Here is a 17,077-nt window from a genome sequence, read left to right as displayed (position 1 = left end):
TCAAACGATATCTGGTTTCATGTGAGTATTTTTTTTGTTTTATATAATTTGAAACAAAATATTAAATTTTGGACTCTTGGTTGGATGAAACAAGACATGTTATAATGTCAGAAATGGGAGAGCCCTCTGAAAAAGGGTATGTGCAGAGAGGGCATGCCATGACAACATACATATTCTGAACTGGTGTTCAGAGCATAAGGTCATGAACCGTGAGAGCTGCCCTTTCCCTGGACCGTGCCGAAGTCATGGCCGTGAATAAACAACACCGTGCCACACTCCCCTCACCTTCTGGAAGAGTGGAGAAACATTAGCATACCTACATTTGCCAGGCCATTGAGATTAGGGCCAGAAGGGCTTCAACAAAAAGGCCTGCTGCTCAGTGCGATAACAAATGAGAGCTGCAGTGCAAAGTGCTGCGACAGAACACAGCAGCAGCAAAGGCTTCTACAGGCAGTTATTAATAGTTCAACTATGCAGCCGCATCTTGCTCCCATGTGGCCGAGATCATATATTTATAATGAAACACTGATGTTTCACTACAGGATTGCAAGGTACTGTGCCGTATCCTGTACAAGACTAAGTTTTGTCGCACACAGTCTGCCAAAACACACCCTGTTTCATTATATGGAAAACTGTTCGTGGACAGAAACATTTTCTGTCTCTGAAGAGACACACATCAGTTATTTAAAAGAAAAATCATCAGGCTACATTATAATTACACATTATTCTCTTTTTGTTGAAGTGAATTGTAAATATTTAGTATAAGTAGAGCTGAAATGATTAGCCAATTAATCAAGTCGATGCTAGTTCCAGCTTTTCAAATGTAAATATTTTCTGATTGTAAATTCAATATTGTGGGGTTATGGACTTGTTGTTGAATGGACAAAATAAAAAAAAATTATAATTGCATTATAAATATATGCAGATATTTTGATAGTTGATTGATCGAAATTATTTTTCAAGCAAAAATCTCTTAAATAACAATAAACAGAAGATCTTCGGGTTTTGGATCAAATAAGACATGTACTGTAGACTGGGTAGATTGTGATGGTCAATCTTTTCCTGAAGACCAAGTCATTTATCGATCACTCATGAAAATAATCAGTAGGTTAATAGATTAAATAATAAATTAGGTGCAGCCCTATGTTTAAGGAATAAGGATTTTTCTACACAAAAAGTACAAGTATATATATAGTATCCTGATAGACAAAAGACATTTATCTTTATCACATATCAGCTAAGCGACTGCATCTACAGTTACATAAATAAGTGAGATCGATAAATTATTATGGGGAGGCCAAAACTGCTTCAAAAGCGATGAACGCATAAACGCAACGATGAATGCAAAATTATGTTTTATTACTATGTGATTGTTTCTGGTTTAGTTGGGAAAGTCTGTTAAGACTGGGTGCCATTGTGCTGGGTCATTTGGTAGAGCAGCGATTGTTCCATTAGGGTCTCAGTGGCTTGAATCTGATGCTGCCTGTACATCTCTGGCTGTGCTCGTACTGGCTGTGACTGCCTATATTTCACCTGGGTCTTGAATTTGTTAGATCAGACTTGCACTTAACTCTAATAACCATGGTTCAATACCAATGTCCTGCATTACAGAGCCAATACAACAAAAAGATGTGCATCGCTCCAAATACATTACTAATGGACAGCCCTGTACATCTGACATCTCACAATAATAACTAAAACATCTGGTCATTTAATCAAATCGTCAACTATTTTCGTATTTTATATATTTTTTAATTGAACATCTTGGAGTTGAGTTGTGGACTGTTGGTGGGACAAAACTAGCAATTTAATCATTTACAGTGTCATCCATAACATTGTCTTGCCTTCTCATTCATTCTCACCACACTCACACAAAACTGAAAGGAGGTTTAAGAAGGAAAAAGGACAGTCAGTGCGCACACCGTGGCAGAGAATCCACCTGTTCAGTCACAGTGTGAAGATGACCCATTTACATCAGCATACTGAGCAGCACTGACGAGTCAACAACACATACTCACAACACCTACTGGACAGGTCTGAGCAGTTTCCCTGCAGTGCCTTTTTTCACACTAATGGAAACACGGGAAAGAGATCAAATCAATAGAAATTTCCACTGGACCGAGCCTGTGAAGCATGTTTGGCCCATTTGCTAGTGCAGAGACAGTAGAGAGCAGCCAGGGGATTCGGACAGAGGGGAGGCAGTCTGTCGATGAAGTGTAATTCCTGTAATGATGACTGGTAGGTATTCGAGGCGCACTCTATCATCGCTTCCCATCAAGCCTCCACGTCCTTCCTGGATGTGACAATATCCTCTGCTGTTGAGGAGCAGGGTGGTGCTGGCACAGTGACGCTGTGTTCATCAGTCACCTCAGAGGCAGCAGAAAAACTGGACTTAATCAGGCCTGTGTCCATGTGGGGAAAATGTTTTCTTCAGTGAGGTGATCAATCAGACCGCAAAATGACACCCACAAACCACTTACATATTCCTTCTTTTTCACTTTCTGCCTCCCCACTGAGGCTCACAATGAGCTAGTTCAGTAAAGTAACTAAGTACGTTTACTCAAGTACTTTAACGAAGCACTTTGCCTTTTCAGCCTTTGAGTGTTTTATCTTTATACTGCTTTATACTTGTACTTAAAATGTATACAATTTATTAACCAACTAAGCAACTCATTGCAACTGTGACATACCCACAATGCAACTTGGCTGCTGATATATTACCTCAGTAAACACTTTCATAATGAGTTTATGGTCTCAGTCGCTGGTTTCACGTCTTCTTCAATACAACTTGATGTTCATTTAGTAAATTATGGTCCCATTTAGAAGAAAATAGACCAGTAAGCAGAGTGCGCTTCAGGGAGGGATTATCTGTGATTGACAAGTTGTTACCATGACGACCTGTCAATCAGGCAAGAGCGACTCGTACCCACAGAACTGTGTAAATTTAACCTGCGCAGTTGAAAAACCTTATTAAGAGTTGGATGTTCACTTTCTCTGGTGAGTACATTTAGTTTTAAGACCATTGTTCGCTAGACAAAATGCTCAGCTCTGTTAAAATGACAGTTAACATGAATTACAATTGCACCTAGCTAAGCAAGCTAGCTAGCTCCCCACACAGCCGTTAGCTCCACCGTCTCGTCCAAATATGGTCACGTCCGGTGCCGCTGGTTGCAAAAAACTCAAAATGGCGGTGCCCTATTGGCCAAACTCGAAGCTTAAAAACAGCAGTTCACAAACCAACGGGTGACATCATGATGACTGCGTCCACTTCTTATATACAGTCTTTTGTTTTGACCAAGGAGGAAGAATGCATGGAATAAGCTGCATAGATTTTGATCCCTTTTTTAAACTGTCCATCCAGAGTCCAACAGTGTTAAAGGAGTGCAATGCTAAACCAGTGGAGCACGCTTTAAAAGTAGCAGCTCATCATTTGGGGAAATAAACATCCTCATCTTTTTGTCATGAGTGAAATGAGAAGACTGTTAGCTTAGCTTAGCATAAACACTGGAAACAGGAGGGGACAGCTATTCTAACCTTCCATTGCCTCTAAAGTTCACTATTTAAATAAACATAATAATAATGTTAATCACTACAAAAATTACGTGTCAAAAAAGCAACAGACTGCTTCACTCTGTATTGTTTACTTAAAGGGCCCCTACACAACTGTCATAAAATCATTAAAGAGTGACCATTAGGCCAGTTAGCTGGTCAAAAAGGACAATAATCACAAAAAACATATAAAAGTGTATTAAAGTCCACTGTGTTGAATAAGAGCTAGAGATAAGCTACCTACAGTACTGTTTATCCAGCCTGGAAAGTGTTAAGTTCAGTTTGCTGTGTATGTGCGTGTGTGTATGAGAAGGGCGGGCATTAGATGCATGGGGGTGTGTCTACTGCAGACTTTGATCCAGAGGATTTCCCCTCTTAATTTAGGATGACATGAGCTCATAGATGAGAAGCGTCTAAAGTAGGGATATCGCTGAATTAAAATCACTTCAATTTCTCAGCCATAAAACAGCTGAACCCAGGATTAATATGTCACCATGTGATGTGTTGGTGAGTCACATTTTACCTTTGTTAAACATTTCAAGCCCTTCCTTTATTAATACTTAACAGATGTAAGCTGTTTCAGAGCTGCATGAATCATACTACAAATGAATTATGCACTTGCTGTGCAGGAAGATCCACACTGGGCCTCAGTAACAGCGCTCTGTCACACAAACATCTGTAGCTGTGACTCTGTTTCTAGGGCACTGCGAAATAACAGAAGCTCACAAACTCTCCTTTTCCTCTCTCGTCTTTTTCACATACAGATTGAAAACCACTCCATTACCGAACTTGGTAAATATTCTGATTCGAGGGGGAGTCCCTCTGCAGCAGAAATCTCAGACAGCCTTTTCCACAGATGTAATCATGCTTCTCAAGTTTGCGCCTCATATCTTACCATTACAACCCTTTTCTGAAAAATAAATACTCAGCGATCTTTGAAAAAACGCAAAATGTCGTTTAACAACACTTTGCTCTGTTCTGGAGGTATTTCCAGAATCCTTAAAGTCTCTTCTAACCCTAACATGGATAAAAAATATTCAGCCTGCTACACAAAAGAGTTTAACCAGTTTCTCAAGTTGTGCCTGTGTTTCCAAATCCAGAGAGCCAGAACTGAGAAACATCCTTTTGAGCACAGACTTTCCCATTAATCATCTCACGACCGCTCAGATTTATGTTTTGACCCTTTGGAAAGGGCCTGACCCATAGGTTGGGAACCACTAAACTACCTAACTGTGTGTTAACGTATGAATGTATAATAGGAGACAATTTGTAGCTGAGTAGATGATAATACTTCTGTACTTTTGACTTAAGTTTTTGAATGCATGACTAATACTAGACTATTTTTACAGTTTAATCTGATACTTTTACTTAAATAGTACTTCGTCCACCACTGGTTTGAAGGTGAAACAGCTTAAAAATCAATTTGTACATTAACCAAAATTAAATGACCAGTTATACCGATTCATATTTTACGTGTGTTTTCAAAAAAAAAGCAAGGACATACATCCGTTCTGGCCAACTGGATTAGGAAATGCAGTCACAATTTATTTTCATCCAAATGGTTAAAAGCGTCTTTAAGGAATCTAGAAATACTTTCAGAACAACAGTAAGTGTTGTTAAATGACCTTCTAGGGTTTCAAAGATCGCCTGGTATATTGCCTGGTGGTTTTCTTTTTCGAAAATTGACTGCTTAGCTCTGTGACTCGAATGTAATACATGAGAGGCACAAACTGGGGAGTCGCTGGACAACAAACATCTGACCGAAACCATTAAAACTGCGTGACTTTAAAAGAGGCTTCACTAAGGCTATAGAGGGTACAATCTGTCCAGTTTAAATCAGTCTCCCTTGTTATGCAACACTTAAATACCATGAGAGAAATGAAACATGAGAGCCAGGATTAAAGCTAGAATTACAGATGTTGCGTTATATAATATTCACCAAGTGAAAGAAAGAATAATGATGAATCTGATCATTTCATTTCAGCCACATGAAAAATGTCCTGAGCAGCCATCTTTATAAATTTCTTCTATTTCAAACTAAATAAATGAAGTGGGGAAACATGTAAACCATGGCTCCCTGTATGGCACAGGATGTGGGCAAAAAATATCACTTCGCCCTCCACAGAAAAGCTGCCTGTCCTCGTCCTGCCAAGGAAGCTTCCAGAGAACAAAGCCTGTAGATCACAGTTACTGTAAATGGAGCATGTAGTCTGAAGAGGGCATAAATCATGTTATTGCTCATTTAGCCAGGCCTGGAAGGCACATTCTGATTGGCTAACAGGGAGACAGGGTGGGGTTTGATGCTGAGGGAGGCTCAGGGGTCGGTTACAAGATCTCCTTTGACTGCAGCTGCTCGCTCTGCAGACTCAGCCCTGCACAATGCATCTTCACATTTTCTAAAGCTGGCTAGATGACGGGTGGTCAGCCGGACACACTGAGCACCTCACCCTTGCAGCATGTGTAAGGATGTAGATAGAGTACAAACACACATGCACATATGCTTCTCTGGCCTCGTAGCGCAGCGTCCTGGGGTGGCAGGACAGATGACACACTGTCCTTGTGTTCCAGTTTCTTGTTCATTCATCCATTCTCCATTGGTGGCTATCCACCAATGCACACACACCACATACACATTAACACAAACACACAAATGGGAACCAAACCAGTGAACATCCAACTGTGAGGAAGCCATTTGCAGATATGTAAATGTTAGGCAAAGGACTACCAAAAAGCCTTTTATACATCACAGCTAAAACGTAAATATGTAAAATCACATTTAAAAATGAGATCGCTTGACATTAAAATAGGCACAAAAACAACAAGATAAGGACATGCAGTCCTCAAATTGATTCCGCCCTGTAAAGGAAAAAACAGGCAGAGCCCACCTCTTCAGAGAATAAATTGTTTAGATGTTCCTAATGGGACTTTTACATTTGTGTTTTCAGATGCTCGTTTCCGCAATTTAGCACAAATTAAAGCACAGAGACGTCTCCCTGCAAAGGGTGCCGATGGCTGGTGATAAAAGTAAGATGTCTGCTCGGCTGGTGTTGGACATGAGCCAGGCCACTGCCCTCTGTGTTCTCCCATCACTGCCTCGGTGCAGCTCACAGCTCGACCTCAAGCCAACATTTGAGGAATTGAACCCTCCAAAACAAGGAAACTATGCAACAAAGACAATGCACGTGATAACAGAATGATGAACTAGCCAAGGATATGCCTACACGAAGAGCTTGTTTCTTAAAATTTGATTATAATGGCGCTGCGTTGTGCATATTTTGTCTTTGCAGAAGACTGTTATACAGTTTTTAATCAATGCCAAGCCTTTTACAGAGCAAGTTTCTGAAAATTATGGCCACTGCATGGCGTGGAACAGTGACGATGTAAATCATTTTAGCTAGAGATGAAACAATTAGTCAATTTATTGATTAGTTAATTAATTGTCAAAAAAAATTATCTGCTACTATCTTGATTAATTGTGCCAGAGATGAGTGAAATAATACACTCTTTTTTAGCTGCCGCAAGCAGCCAGCTAACAAGACTAAGAGTATACAGCCAGGCTCTGTGAGGCTGTACTTGGACACACCCTTGCTTTGATCTCAATGCTAACGTCAGCGTGCTAACATGCTCACAATAACAATGCTAACATGCTGATGTTAAGCAGCTATAATGATTACAGTGTTCAACATCTTTTAGTGTGTTAGCATGCTAACATCAGCTAATTGGCACTCACAAAAGCACATCTGAAGCTGACAAGATTTTCATTTGATTGTATTTAATTATAAACCGAGTACTGGACAGTAACAATTTTGATCTGATGGTGGCGCCAGTTGAAAATTCAGTGGATTGCCAAAGTGATTACAAGTAACTCTGAAGGAGGCATAAATATCTGTACCAAATTTCATAGCTATCCCTTTTACAGTAGTTAAGATACTTAATTCTTGACCAAAGTGGTAGACTGGCCGACAGACCAACATTGCCATCCACATTCACTGCTACATTTTCTCAAATGTGAGGATTTGCTGCTTCTCTTTCTCAGAGATGATTGTAACTTGAATATCTTTGGGTTTTAGACTGTTGCTCAGACTAAACAAGCAATCTGAAGGAGTCATCTTAGGGTCTGAAAAATATTAAATTTTTTCTCACTATTTTCTGACATTTATAGAAAAAAAACGACTATAAAAATGATTGTTAGTTGCGGCCCTAATACAGGCTCCTACCAAGAAAGACTGGACTTCTTGTTTTAATGCTTCTGTTAAAAGGTAGGTGCAAATGAGCAGTAGCCTATGTGAATGCATTAAACCTCAGAGCCTTTCTGGAGAAGGCTATTACACTGATATGTATCAACATGCCGTGCAATGGCGAGTTTGAAAATTACCCCTATGTTGTCTGGGTCCTATCTCCACGTTAATATCCAACCCCCCATGAGAGAAAATTATGTTCCACTGTAATATGAACGTAGTATGCTGACTACCCTCCAGCCATTAGTCACCGCAGTGCCTCCTCTGGGCTCTGGATGTTCAATGTGAGCAGTATCATCTCTCTCTCTCTCTCTTTTCTCTGAGCCGGACAACAGCTCCTTCTGTCCAGACTCCAAGGAAAGCAGGAGGCCATTAAAGTGCAGAGCAGATAGAGATGGGAAGGGCCTGGCACTATGTGAGAGCAGCTACTTCTCATTTTGCTATGCTTTAAATCCATTTGGCCTAGTAGCTGCATGCACACCCACAGTCAAGAGGGGTTACTGTGTTACAGAGCAGGATATTGTGCCAAATCATTGTGCCTGATTTGTCGGGCAAGGAGAGAGAGAAGTAAGAGGAAACAAGTGGGACAAAGACAGAAAATGAGTGCAATCTAAATGAGGACCAGCGCTGCGTTATGATCATCATTCAAACTCATTTTAAAAACTATCCTCTGCGCAGCCTTATCTGACAGGATCTGGGATCACATGCTGCATCCGAACCGACCTGCAGTGTTTGCAGTGCTAATGAGTCCGATGGGTTGTGCGAGTAGTGGGTTGAGACAGAACTGCTGACACAACAGCAAAAAGGCAGCTTTCCTTTCTTAGACCAGAGGAAAAGCTGGACAGCTATGGGGTTATTAAATATGTAACACCTCAGTATGTGGTCAGTCATAAACCTTCCCTGTCAGGGACTGCATTTTGAGCAACAAAACATCGGATCCACAGTGTGTCTATAGGTGCTTATCAAAACAGAAATTCTTGGTTGTTACAAATCAATGCCATACAGGAGGTTGTGATCAGCTTACAGTGAGAAAGCAACAAGAAAAAACTTATCCAAACAATCACATTACCTTCAAGTATCAATACCCCCCAAAAAAACTATTGCACACATGCTGAGACTACTAGCAATATTATTACAATAAATGAATAATTTGTGATGCAAAAATAGGCTGCCAAATATTTGCTGGTTCAAGCAAATGTGAGGATTTTACTATTGTCTTTGTCCTATATAAAGATAAGATATTACTTTATTAATCCCCCATAGGGGAAATTTAGGTCAACATAGAAGCACAAGGAATATAAAAGAACAGATGCAGTATTGTAGATGTATTAACACACTATGTGGTAGTAACCGGAATACATTTGGGCTTTGGATAGTTGGTTGGATAAAATTTCAATGCATCACCTTGAGTTCTGGGAAAGTGTAACAGGCAACAACTATTTATTAAACTCCCAGAGCCAATGGTGACATATCCTAACACTCAAAGACATTTGGTTTACAATGATGTAAGATAACCAGAAAATACTCACTTTTAATAAGCATTGTACATTCTTTCTCAAAAATCGATCACGATTAATCGACTAATCAGCGCAGCTCTAAAGTTGGCTTATGTTGTATAAGGTTACTCACTTTACATCCTACTGACAGCCGCTTATATAAATATTAGGAAACTGGGCATTGGGAATAAGCACAAGATACCTAAAGCTCAATAGGAGCCCGGAGAGAGGAACTGACTTACTCAAAAGCAAAGAAGAGAGCGCAGGTCCCGACGATGAGGAACAGGGTCAGGTAGAAGACTCCTTTCTGCCGGGCCATCATCACCCGTCCGTCACAGCAGAAAGTGTTCTTACCCGGGAGCTTCTCCCATTTTCGCACCTTTCGTGTTATCATCACCGCCGACATGGTGTCCTCTAGTCAGATGGGTCCTCAGTCCTTCTTTGAGTTAATGTCAGCTGTTCTACTGTAAAACAATAAGCTGGTAGCTTTGGAGAGCTCCTACACTGTTCAATGTGACACACAGTCCAATTGCAAAAATACAAACCACTTACTCGGTAATATTAAAGATTTTTGCACAAGGCGACGACTAAGAAGCAATGTCGCAGTCACATCATCAGTGTTTTCTAATCCATATTGTATCCAGTTTCCCGTCTTTAGGCTACTGCAGCATGTCATTCCCACAGTGAGGCTCCCACGCTGCTGCTCAAGCAATCTCAATCCTCTCAACGCCCAATCAGTATTGGAAATTATTAGAAATTTATCCAAATGCTTGCGGCAGATGTTCCCCACCAGAAGCTAGAAAACCAAGCCGTGGCTGTTGCATCGGGAGAGCGGACCTTGACCCATTGAAATTCATATCATCACGATAAATCATAAATGATCGCACACGCGAGCTGCTCCGCGTTCACTGACGTTATACTATGCCCAAGCTGCTGGACATGGTCAGCAGGCCTTCATGTAAAGAGCAAAAAAATGAAGACGAAGAACAGAGATCATTAATAGGAAATTATCACCTGCATGGACGCAAACATGCAAAGCTGTCCGATGTGCTTATTCCCCGCAGGATGCCAGCTCTCGGTTTTACTCAATGGCAGCAGGAAACACGCCTAGATTGAAATGTCTAATCTTAAAGGGGCAGGACAGGTAAAACAACAAGGAACAAAGGACACAGATGGAGGTCCTATTTAGATCACATTCATATGCTAAATCGCTCGCCTGTAGTATCGACCAAGAGAGGAAGGTGAGAAGTGCATTAATGAAGGTAATTGGTTATAGACACCAGATGCATTAATCCCTCAGGTGCTGCTCCATGTGTAGTTCAATGGCTCCAGAGAGCAGAGGAAAACGCTGCAGAAGTCCTCAGAGTCAATCATGTTATAGAATAGCCTACTAGGAACATTATGGACAGAAGATATGTTCACTTTGAGTATTTTAAGCTCCAATTTATATAGGCTATGTAGCCTATATACTGTGTGCATATTTTATGTGTTTCATGCTATTTGTAGTTTATTGATTAACTGTACTTCATATCTAATATCCTACTTTATTAAATCCATATTCTTTATTTTGAATAGTGTTTTTTGTTGTTTGGTGTTGTATAATTATTTAGAAATGTGTTGTGTTAATGTTGTTCCATGTCAGAATAAAACAAAACAAAACCAATAGCCTATTCTGAAAACATAGTAAGGTAGTGCAATTCCTCTTCTTAACGTTTTAACATAATTAGTATTAATTAATTTGTTAGTAGGCCTACCTATGGTACCTGCATTTGACTTTTTTTCAGAAGTCTTTGTTCATGTAGCCTACTGCTGCTGTGACATGTGAATTAGCCCCCAGGGATAAATAGTATAATAATAATAATAATAATAATAATAATAATAATAATAATAATAATAATAATAATCATTGTTAAAAGGTGAAAATAAAACACCACAGATTCAAATTCTCACCTCTAAATTGAAGCGATAATGTGTCATTTTTTTTCCCCCTTTGAATGCAAATTGCAGATTTCTTTTAATGTTTTTTTTTTTCTGATAACATGCTGGACGCTATACTGTGTTCATGGTCAATAATCTGCAAAAATGAAAAGCAGAAATGAATTAATTAATACAAATGACAAAATTATGACAAAAGATGTGCAACTCACATAAATGTAATACTACCTAGCTCAAATCTTTACGAACATTATGATGCATGTTGCAACAAGCTCAGGTCTTGGGTTAAAATATGTTTGGCCTAAATCCTGTGTGTTGTGTCTCTTTCAGAAGCCTTGTATTTATCTCAGCCTTAGCCTTTCTGACTTTTGTAATAGTAACTGTAAACTCAGCATGAGCTTATAATTTTAAGTATGTAGTGATGTGTTCATGGCTGGTGATAATAGTGACATTTACACTGGCCAAATACAAGCTACATAATAACACATGCTAAGTCTCTTTGGGTAAAGAAAAAGTGATGGTTCAGTATTGGCCATTTTGGCCTACTTGTTGCTCCACAGAGGCAAGGAGATGGCACTTTATCAGACACACAGGGGAGGGCTGGACTATAAAAGACCCAGAGAGTGAACCAAACATCCTTCACTCTCAGTCTGTGCAGAAGTCATAGCCCAAAAGCTACTGTTCGTCTCCATCAGTCAGGATTCCTGTTTTTTTATGTCTACTCCAGAGGAGGACATTATAAATACTTGCTTTGACCAACCTGCCAACTCAGGTTCAAATGTATGACTGCGGACGGCCAGTCAGAATTCAAATTCTGGTGCCACTTTTCATTATATAAGGAGAGATAATATAAATATAAGGAGGATGAGGTTGTTTGATCTTACTGACAGCAGAAAGCTTAACGATTGTATGACTGATCTAATGTGCAGCATCATTAGCTAGTACCATCTCTACAATACAAACAAGGACATATTCCAGGACGTTAATGTAATTCAGGAATCAATCAATTAATAAAATATGAAGACTAATAAGAAGACCAATAAAATAGGCAATACTGAGACAAAACTTTAAAAAGGATGTCAAAATACATTTGTATTATTATGAAACCACCTAAACAAAAAATTACTTGAAATATCCTGAAATCTATTTTATTTACAGTGAAGGCAGCACTGTGGAAATTATGATCATACTGAACTGTGTGTATTTTAGTTCCACTACATTTTTACTGTTCTAACTATGAAAATTGTAAAGGCAAAACATCTATCTAGGTGAATTAACGTTATAGTAGGATACAGCATTTTTTGGAGTCATAGACTCATAGAGACAAAAAGTCAGGAAATCTTGGCATCTGTTGCATCAATGTAGACTTTGTATGTCTTTCCCCACAAGTCCTCCAATCTTATGGAAGTGCAACACCATAACAAAAAGGGGAACAGCATATTGATTTGGGACAAACAGTTTTTATATAATAGTAGCAAATCTTGACATATGTACAAAATAAATAAATACAATAAAAACTTCTTCATCTTTATGATTAATGTTGGTTACTGTGACATTTATAATTGTATTTTTCTTCCCGTTCAAGACTAATTCAAAACGTTTTCGTGTATCTTTGTATGAATTTGTTGGATCTTTCACTGTATTAGACTCATAGGCCATTTTAACTCACTGATACAACCCATATGATTATACTGTATTATACTATATATATGGCCGTGGATGACCTTTAGTGTCGCCTACATTAATGTTACTTTAGAACAGCAATAAAGCATAACTCATCTCCCTGAGTTTGTCTCCATCTACAGACATTAAAGAGCTAGTTGTTGAAATTGATTTATCCCTTCTTGTAATTTAACAAGAGCTGACGTTCTCTAACGGACGTTTAACATGAATAAAGGTGTAGCCATCACCCTTTTACTAAGAAATGTCCTTTCTTCAGCGTAAGAAAAGATTTAACCGTGGAGGTTTATTTTAAGCCGCAGCAGTTTGTCTTTACAATAAAGTTTTGAATTTTGAAACGTCCGTCCTGCATAATAATCCGACTGGCAACATTCCCCGTGTGTGTTATTGTGGAGCAGCTACTGGTTACCTGTACTTTTCGTTTTACGCTAAATAAATACTCTTGAACTGTAAAACACAAATACAGTGTCTTTGTTTGTTTGCGTATAGATGGACGGTGTGCCTTGCCTTCGTGTGTCGCAGTGCCATGCACAGCAGTTAAGGTAATCAGCCTTTCATTGAGTGAATAGCTTCTTAAGCTAAGTTAGCTAGCAGTTAGCATGGGAACCGTAGACACTGATGGGAACTAAGAGCAATGGACAGACGGTCAAATATGCCTCTCTGTACTAATTCTGATGCCCCTTTTGCATGTCTTAACTTACAGGAAGTGTCTACAGTCCAAAGGAGCTCTGGACCTGAGTTTGTGTTTACTGAAAGACTCAGGCGTGACTGGGACAGTCCTCTTGCCCATTTTACCATCATGTGTGTCACAACTTGATCTGCAATCTCTCAGAACAATGGTGGCTTCAGACAGTGATTGTGAAATAGTTTGGAGCCAGGTAAATAAAGCTGAGTTTCACAGCAGCTTTAAACTACTTGTATGCATATCCTGTTATCTGTCCTGTTTTCACCACAGTCTCATTTGCAGTCAAAGAAGGAGAGAGGAAGGACGAGTGCTAATAAACTAGAGAAAATCCTCCTGGAGCTGTTGGAATCTCATGGTGAAAGATGGACAGAGGAGTTGAGGGGGGACCTCCCTCGCAGCTTCCAGAGGCATGGAGACCTAGTCCTGCTGGGAGACAACTGTTTCACCCTGCCACTATGGAAGAAAATGGGTATTGTTCCCAAACCTAGCCACAGTTTTCTTTAGTACTGGGTGTACAAAGTAATTCACTGATTGCTTTTACATTTCTAGATAAACAGCTATGGATTGCTGTGGCCAAAGGACTTGGGGCAAAGCGCCTGGCAAAGATGAGTCGAATATCCAAGGATGGATTTAGGTCTCCCGTGGTGACGATTCTGTTAGGACAGCACTGCTGGGTCAAACATGTGGACAATAAGATTAGGTAAGTCTCAGTCCTAATCAATCAGAGTAATTTATTTGCTCTTAATTTGATTATTGAATGGGCACATGAATGAATACATACTAAAACATGTCTGAGTTTAAAATGTGTTCACCTTTGTTTCAGGTATGAGTTTGATGTCACCAAATGCATGTTCTCAGCTGGAAACATAACGGAGAAGCTCCGGGTGGCTGGATTTGACTGCAGAGGGGAGACTGTGGTGGATTTGTATGCAGGTGGGATGATTGTGTCAGTGTGTAAAGTAGAAAATAATTGTAATGTATCTTCATACAATCCATCCATCCATTATGTTACTTTTGTGTCTAACCCTTGTACTCTTCAGTCGCAATTAAACATAATCTGAAACATGAATGTTGGTGTCTAACTATCACAACTGTATCTTGTGTCAGGTATTGGATACTTCACCCTCCCATATCTGGTATATGCGGGGGCTAGTCATGTTCACGCCTGTGAGTGGAACCCTGACGCAGTTGAAGCTTTACAGAAAAACCTCGTGGCAAACAGGGTGTCTGACCGTTGCACTGTTCACCAAGGAGACAACCGAAAAGTAATGTCTTTTCATATGTGTCCCATGCTGCCGATGTGACATGTATTGTTTACACACAAGTACAATATTAGCTCTGTGTTAATTGGATACTTCTCCACAGGGATGAAAGTGTTAATTTATGCCCTCTAGTGGGTGTATTAGTTCCCATCTCCACTGAAAACCATGCCAGCAATTATTGAAACCTCAGGATTTTATTTCTATCAGCACAAAAGAGAATGAGTCAAACATAAGTGGTTATCTTATCTAAGGGATTGTAAACAATGGCCTTTAGGTCTAATCTATGTAAAATGCATGTTCTCTTACTTATTTTGTGCTCTGTAGCTATAAAACTCGAAGCTCGGCACTGTTACAAGAATAACAAAATAATAATTTAGTTACAAGTATTGAAGAGTTTTTTATTTGCATCTTTTTCCAGCTCCAGCTGTGTGACATTGCTGACCGAGTGAACCTGGGTCTCATACCGAGCTCTGAGGACGGCTGGCCTGTTGCCTGTCGACTGCTGAAGAGAACAACTGGTGGCATTTTGCACATTCACCAGAACGTTACCTCACCGTTACCGAACACGGCAGCCGTTTCAGCAGTCGATGACACCACTGAGAGGGTTTCTGGGAAGAAAGTTGACAGAGACGTGTGGCAGGCCTGGGCCGCTGACACAGCAAACCAAATCGCCTGCCTTTTAAAGGACATCACTGGTGCACCGTGGATAACAAACATCCAACACATCGAACACGTTAAGTCATATGCACCTCATGTTCACCATATTGTGCTGGACTTGGAGTGCAGACCATCCTGAGCCGAACAGATGCTGAGTGGACACTCTGGCATTAAACATTTTAATGTTGCTTTATTCTAAAGAGGAATTGGGCATCTGTGTGGTCCAGATGTTTTCAATGCAACCAAACAGTAGTGGTTTGTGAAACCAGTGGCTGCAGTGTTTTTTATAAACCTTTTATTTGTCCAGGGCAGGTTCACTAAGCACAAATGCTGTTTTTCTTTTGTCAGTTTTTTTCTAGAAACGCCCTGTCTTACACTCATGTCAGTATAATCACACCTGGGAACTGCTAAGTCGTATCACAACCACAGTCTTATCTGTTGGCTACTGGACAGCAGAGAAGTCATGATTTATGTGCCTTGCTCAAGGGCACCACATTCTCGTTATACTCACTGGGTTTCCATCTGGTGTTTGATCCATAGACCCTTTTGCTGAAATGAAAAGCTGAAGACTTGACTCACATCCATTGTTCCTGACTCTCACATCAGTGACAATAACAGGAAAATGCAAACTTACAAAACTCTATTATGACCTGTCAAACTACAGGAGTCATATTTGACATGAAAGTAAAGGTCAACCTCTATGAGACATTTAAATAGATAACATACATTACATACTCTACCTTGCCAATTTATTTTCAGAACTTCGAGAGGCAACAGTTATTTTTTCCAAAAACATTTGAAAAAACACAAGAGTTTCACTCCTGAGCTATAAACAGGTGACAACATAAAGGATAAACCTGAATAAATGAGTGGACAAACAGAGCACACAGGGTGCTTACTGAATGGTAATAATATGAATCATATGATTTGGCCTTCACAGTCATTAGGTCTGAACCCAATTGAACAGCTATGGGAGAATTTGGATCCAAATAAAGGAATGTCTTCTGGATGAATGGTGTTCATCCTTCCTGTAGAAATCTATGCCAAGGAACAGTGAAGCTGTTGTGGCGGCTCGTGGTGAACCAACACGTTACTAAGACCGTTAATGTGTTTGTTTTTTTCTCCCATCTGTATCTGCCATGGATGTAGTAGGAGGTGCAAAATGTGTATTTGCACTACTTCGCCAAAAGAGCCTACTCAAGACACTGTTGGATTTTCTCAGCAAGTGATGGCCCATATGAGTTTCCTCTCAAGTGTAGTATTAATTATATGAAATACAAACTCAGCAGATCTACCTTGTTGTTGCCTTTGGTCACGTGCACAGTAAATTAGTTGGGAGTTGTTATTAACATTAATTTAATATCAGACAACACAGACAATCTTTATGATACTCACAAGATGATATTTAAAATGTGGGGAAGACGAAGAAGAAGAAAAAAGTTAGGCTATACTTTTTCTTTTTTTAGATACCAGAGATTTGTTGTAAATGGAAATTAGAAACGCGACTGTGAGAATTAACAGGCAGTTTTTATGGGCCCTGTGATCATTTGCTTTACTATGTGTTGTTCTGCCCTC

The 17,077-nt window shown here is 39.7% G+C and overlaps 2 protein-coding genes across 5 annotated transcripts in view; one reads left to right on the top strand and one right to left on the bottom strand.

The window, feature by feature from the left end:
• The window catches only part of zdhhc9 (zinc finger DHHC-type palmitoyltransferase 9), a 29,022-nt gene extending 18,633 nt beyond the window's left edge, over nt 1–10,389 (bottom strand). Inside the window, exon 1 of one of the 3 annotated variants that reach the window (XM_038700230.1) lies at nt 9,526–10,389. In XM_038700230.1, the coding sequence (XP_038556158.1) occupies nt 9,526–9,689 (164 nt within the window). In that variant the 5' untranslated portion in view covers nt 9,690–10,389. The remainder of the gene's footprint in view (nt 1–9,525) is intronic. The other 2 variants (XM_038700232.1, XM_038700231.1) reach the window with 2 other exon arrangements.
• A 2,875-nt stretch (nt 10,390–13,264) lies between these two features.
• Nucleotides 13,265–16,796, top strand: trmt12 (tRNA methyltransferase 12 homolog). 2 transcript variants are annotated; one of them, XM_038700229.1, is made up of 7 exons: nt 13,265–13,440; nt 13,602–13,776; nt 13,866–14,052; nt 14,133–14,283; nt 14,407–14,516; nt 14,691–14,848; nt 15,264–16,796. In XM_038700229.1, the coding sequence occupies exons 1-7, from the start codon at nt 13,388–13,390 to the stop codon at nt 15,639–15,641; spliced, it is 1,212 nt and encodes a 403-aa protein (XP_038556157.1). In that variant the 5' UTR covers nt 13,265–13,387; the 3' UTR covers nt 15,642–16,796. The 2 variants fall into 2 exon arrangements, with proteins under 2 accessions (XP_038556157.1, XP_038556156.1); XM_038700228.1 differs by having other exon boundaries at nt 13,854–14,052.
• Nucleotides 16,797–17,077: the final 281 nt, after the last annotated feature.

The sequence above is a fragment of the Micropterus salmoides genome, unplaced genomic scaffold, assembly GCF_014851395.1.
Source record: "Micropterus salmoides isolate LMB-PRFRI ecotype aquatic unplaced genomic scaffold, ASM1485139v1 Ms_hic_scaffold_5, whole genome shotgun sequence".
Taxonomy (NCBI): domain Eukaryota; kingdom Metazoa; phylum Chordata; class Actinopteri; order Centrarchiformes; family Centrarchidae; genus Micropterus; species Micropterus salmoides.
The sequence above is the reverse complement of the archived record's forward strand: the minus strand, read 5'-3'. Positions and strand labels throughout refer to the sequence as shown.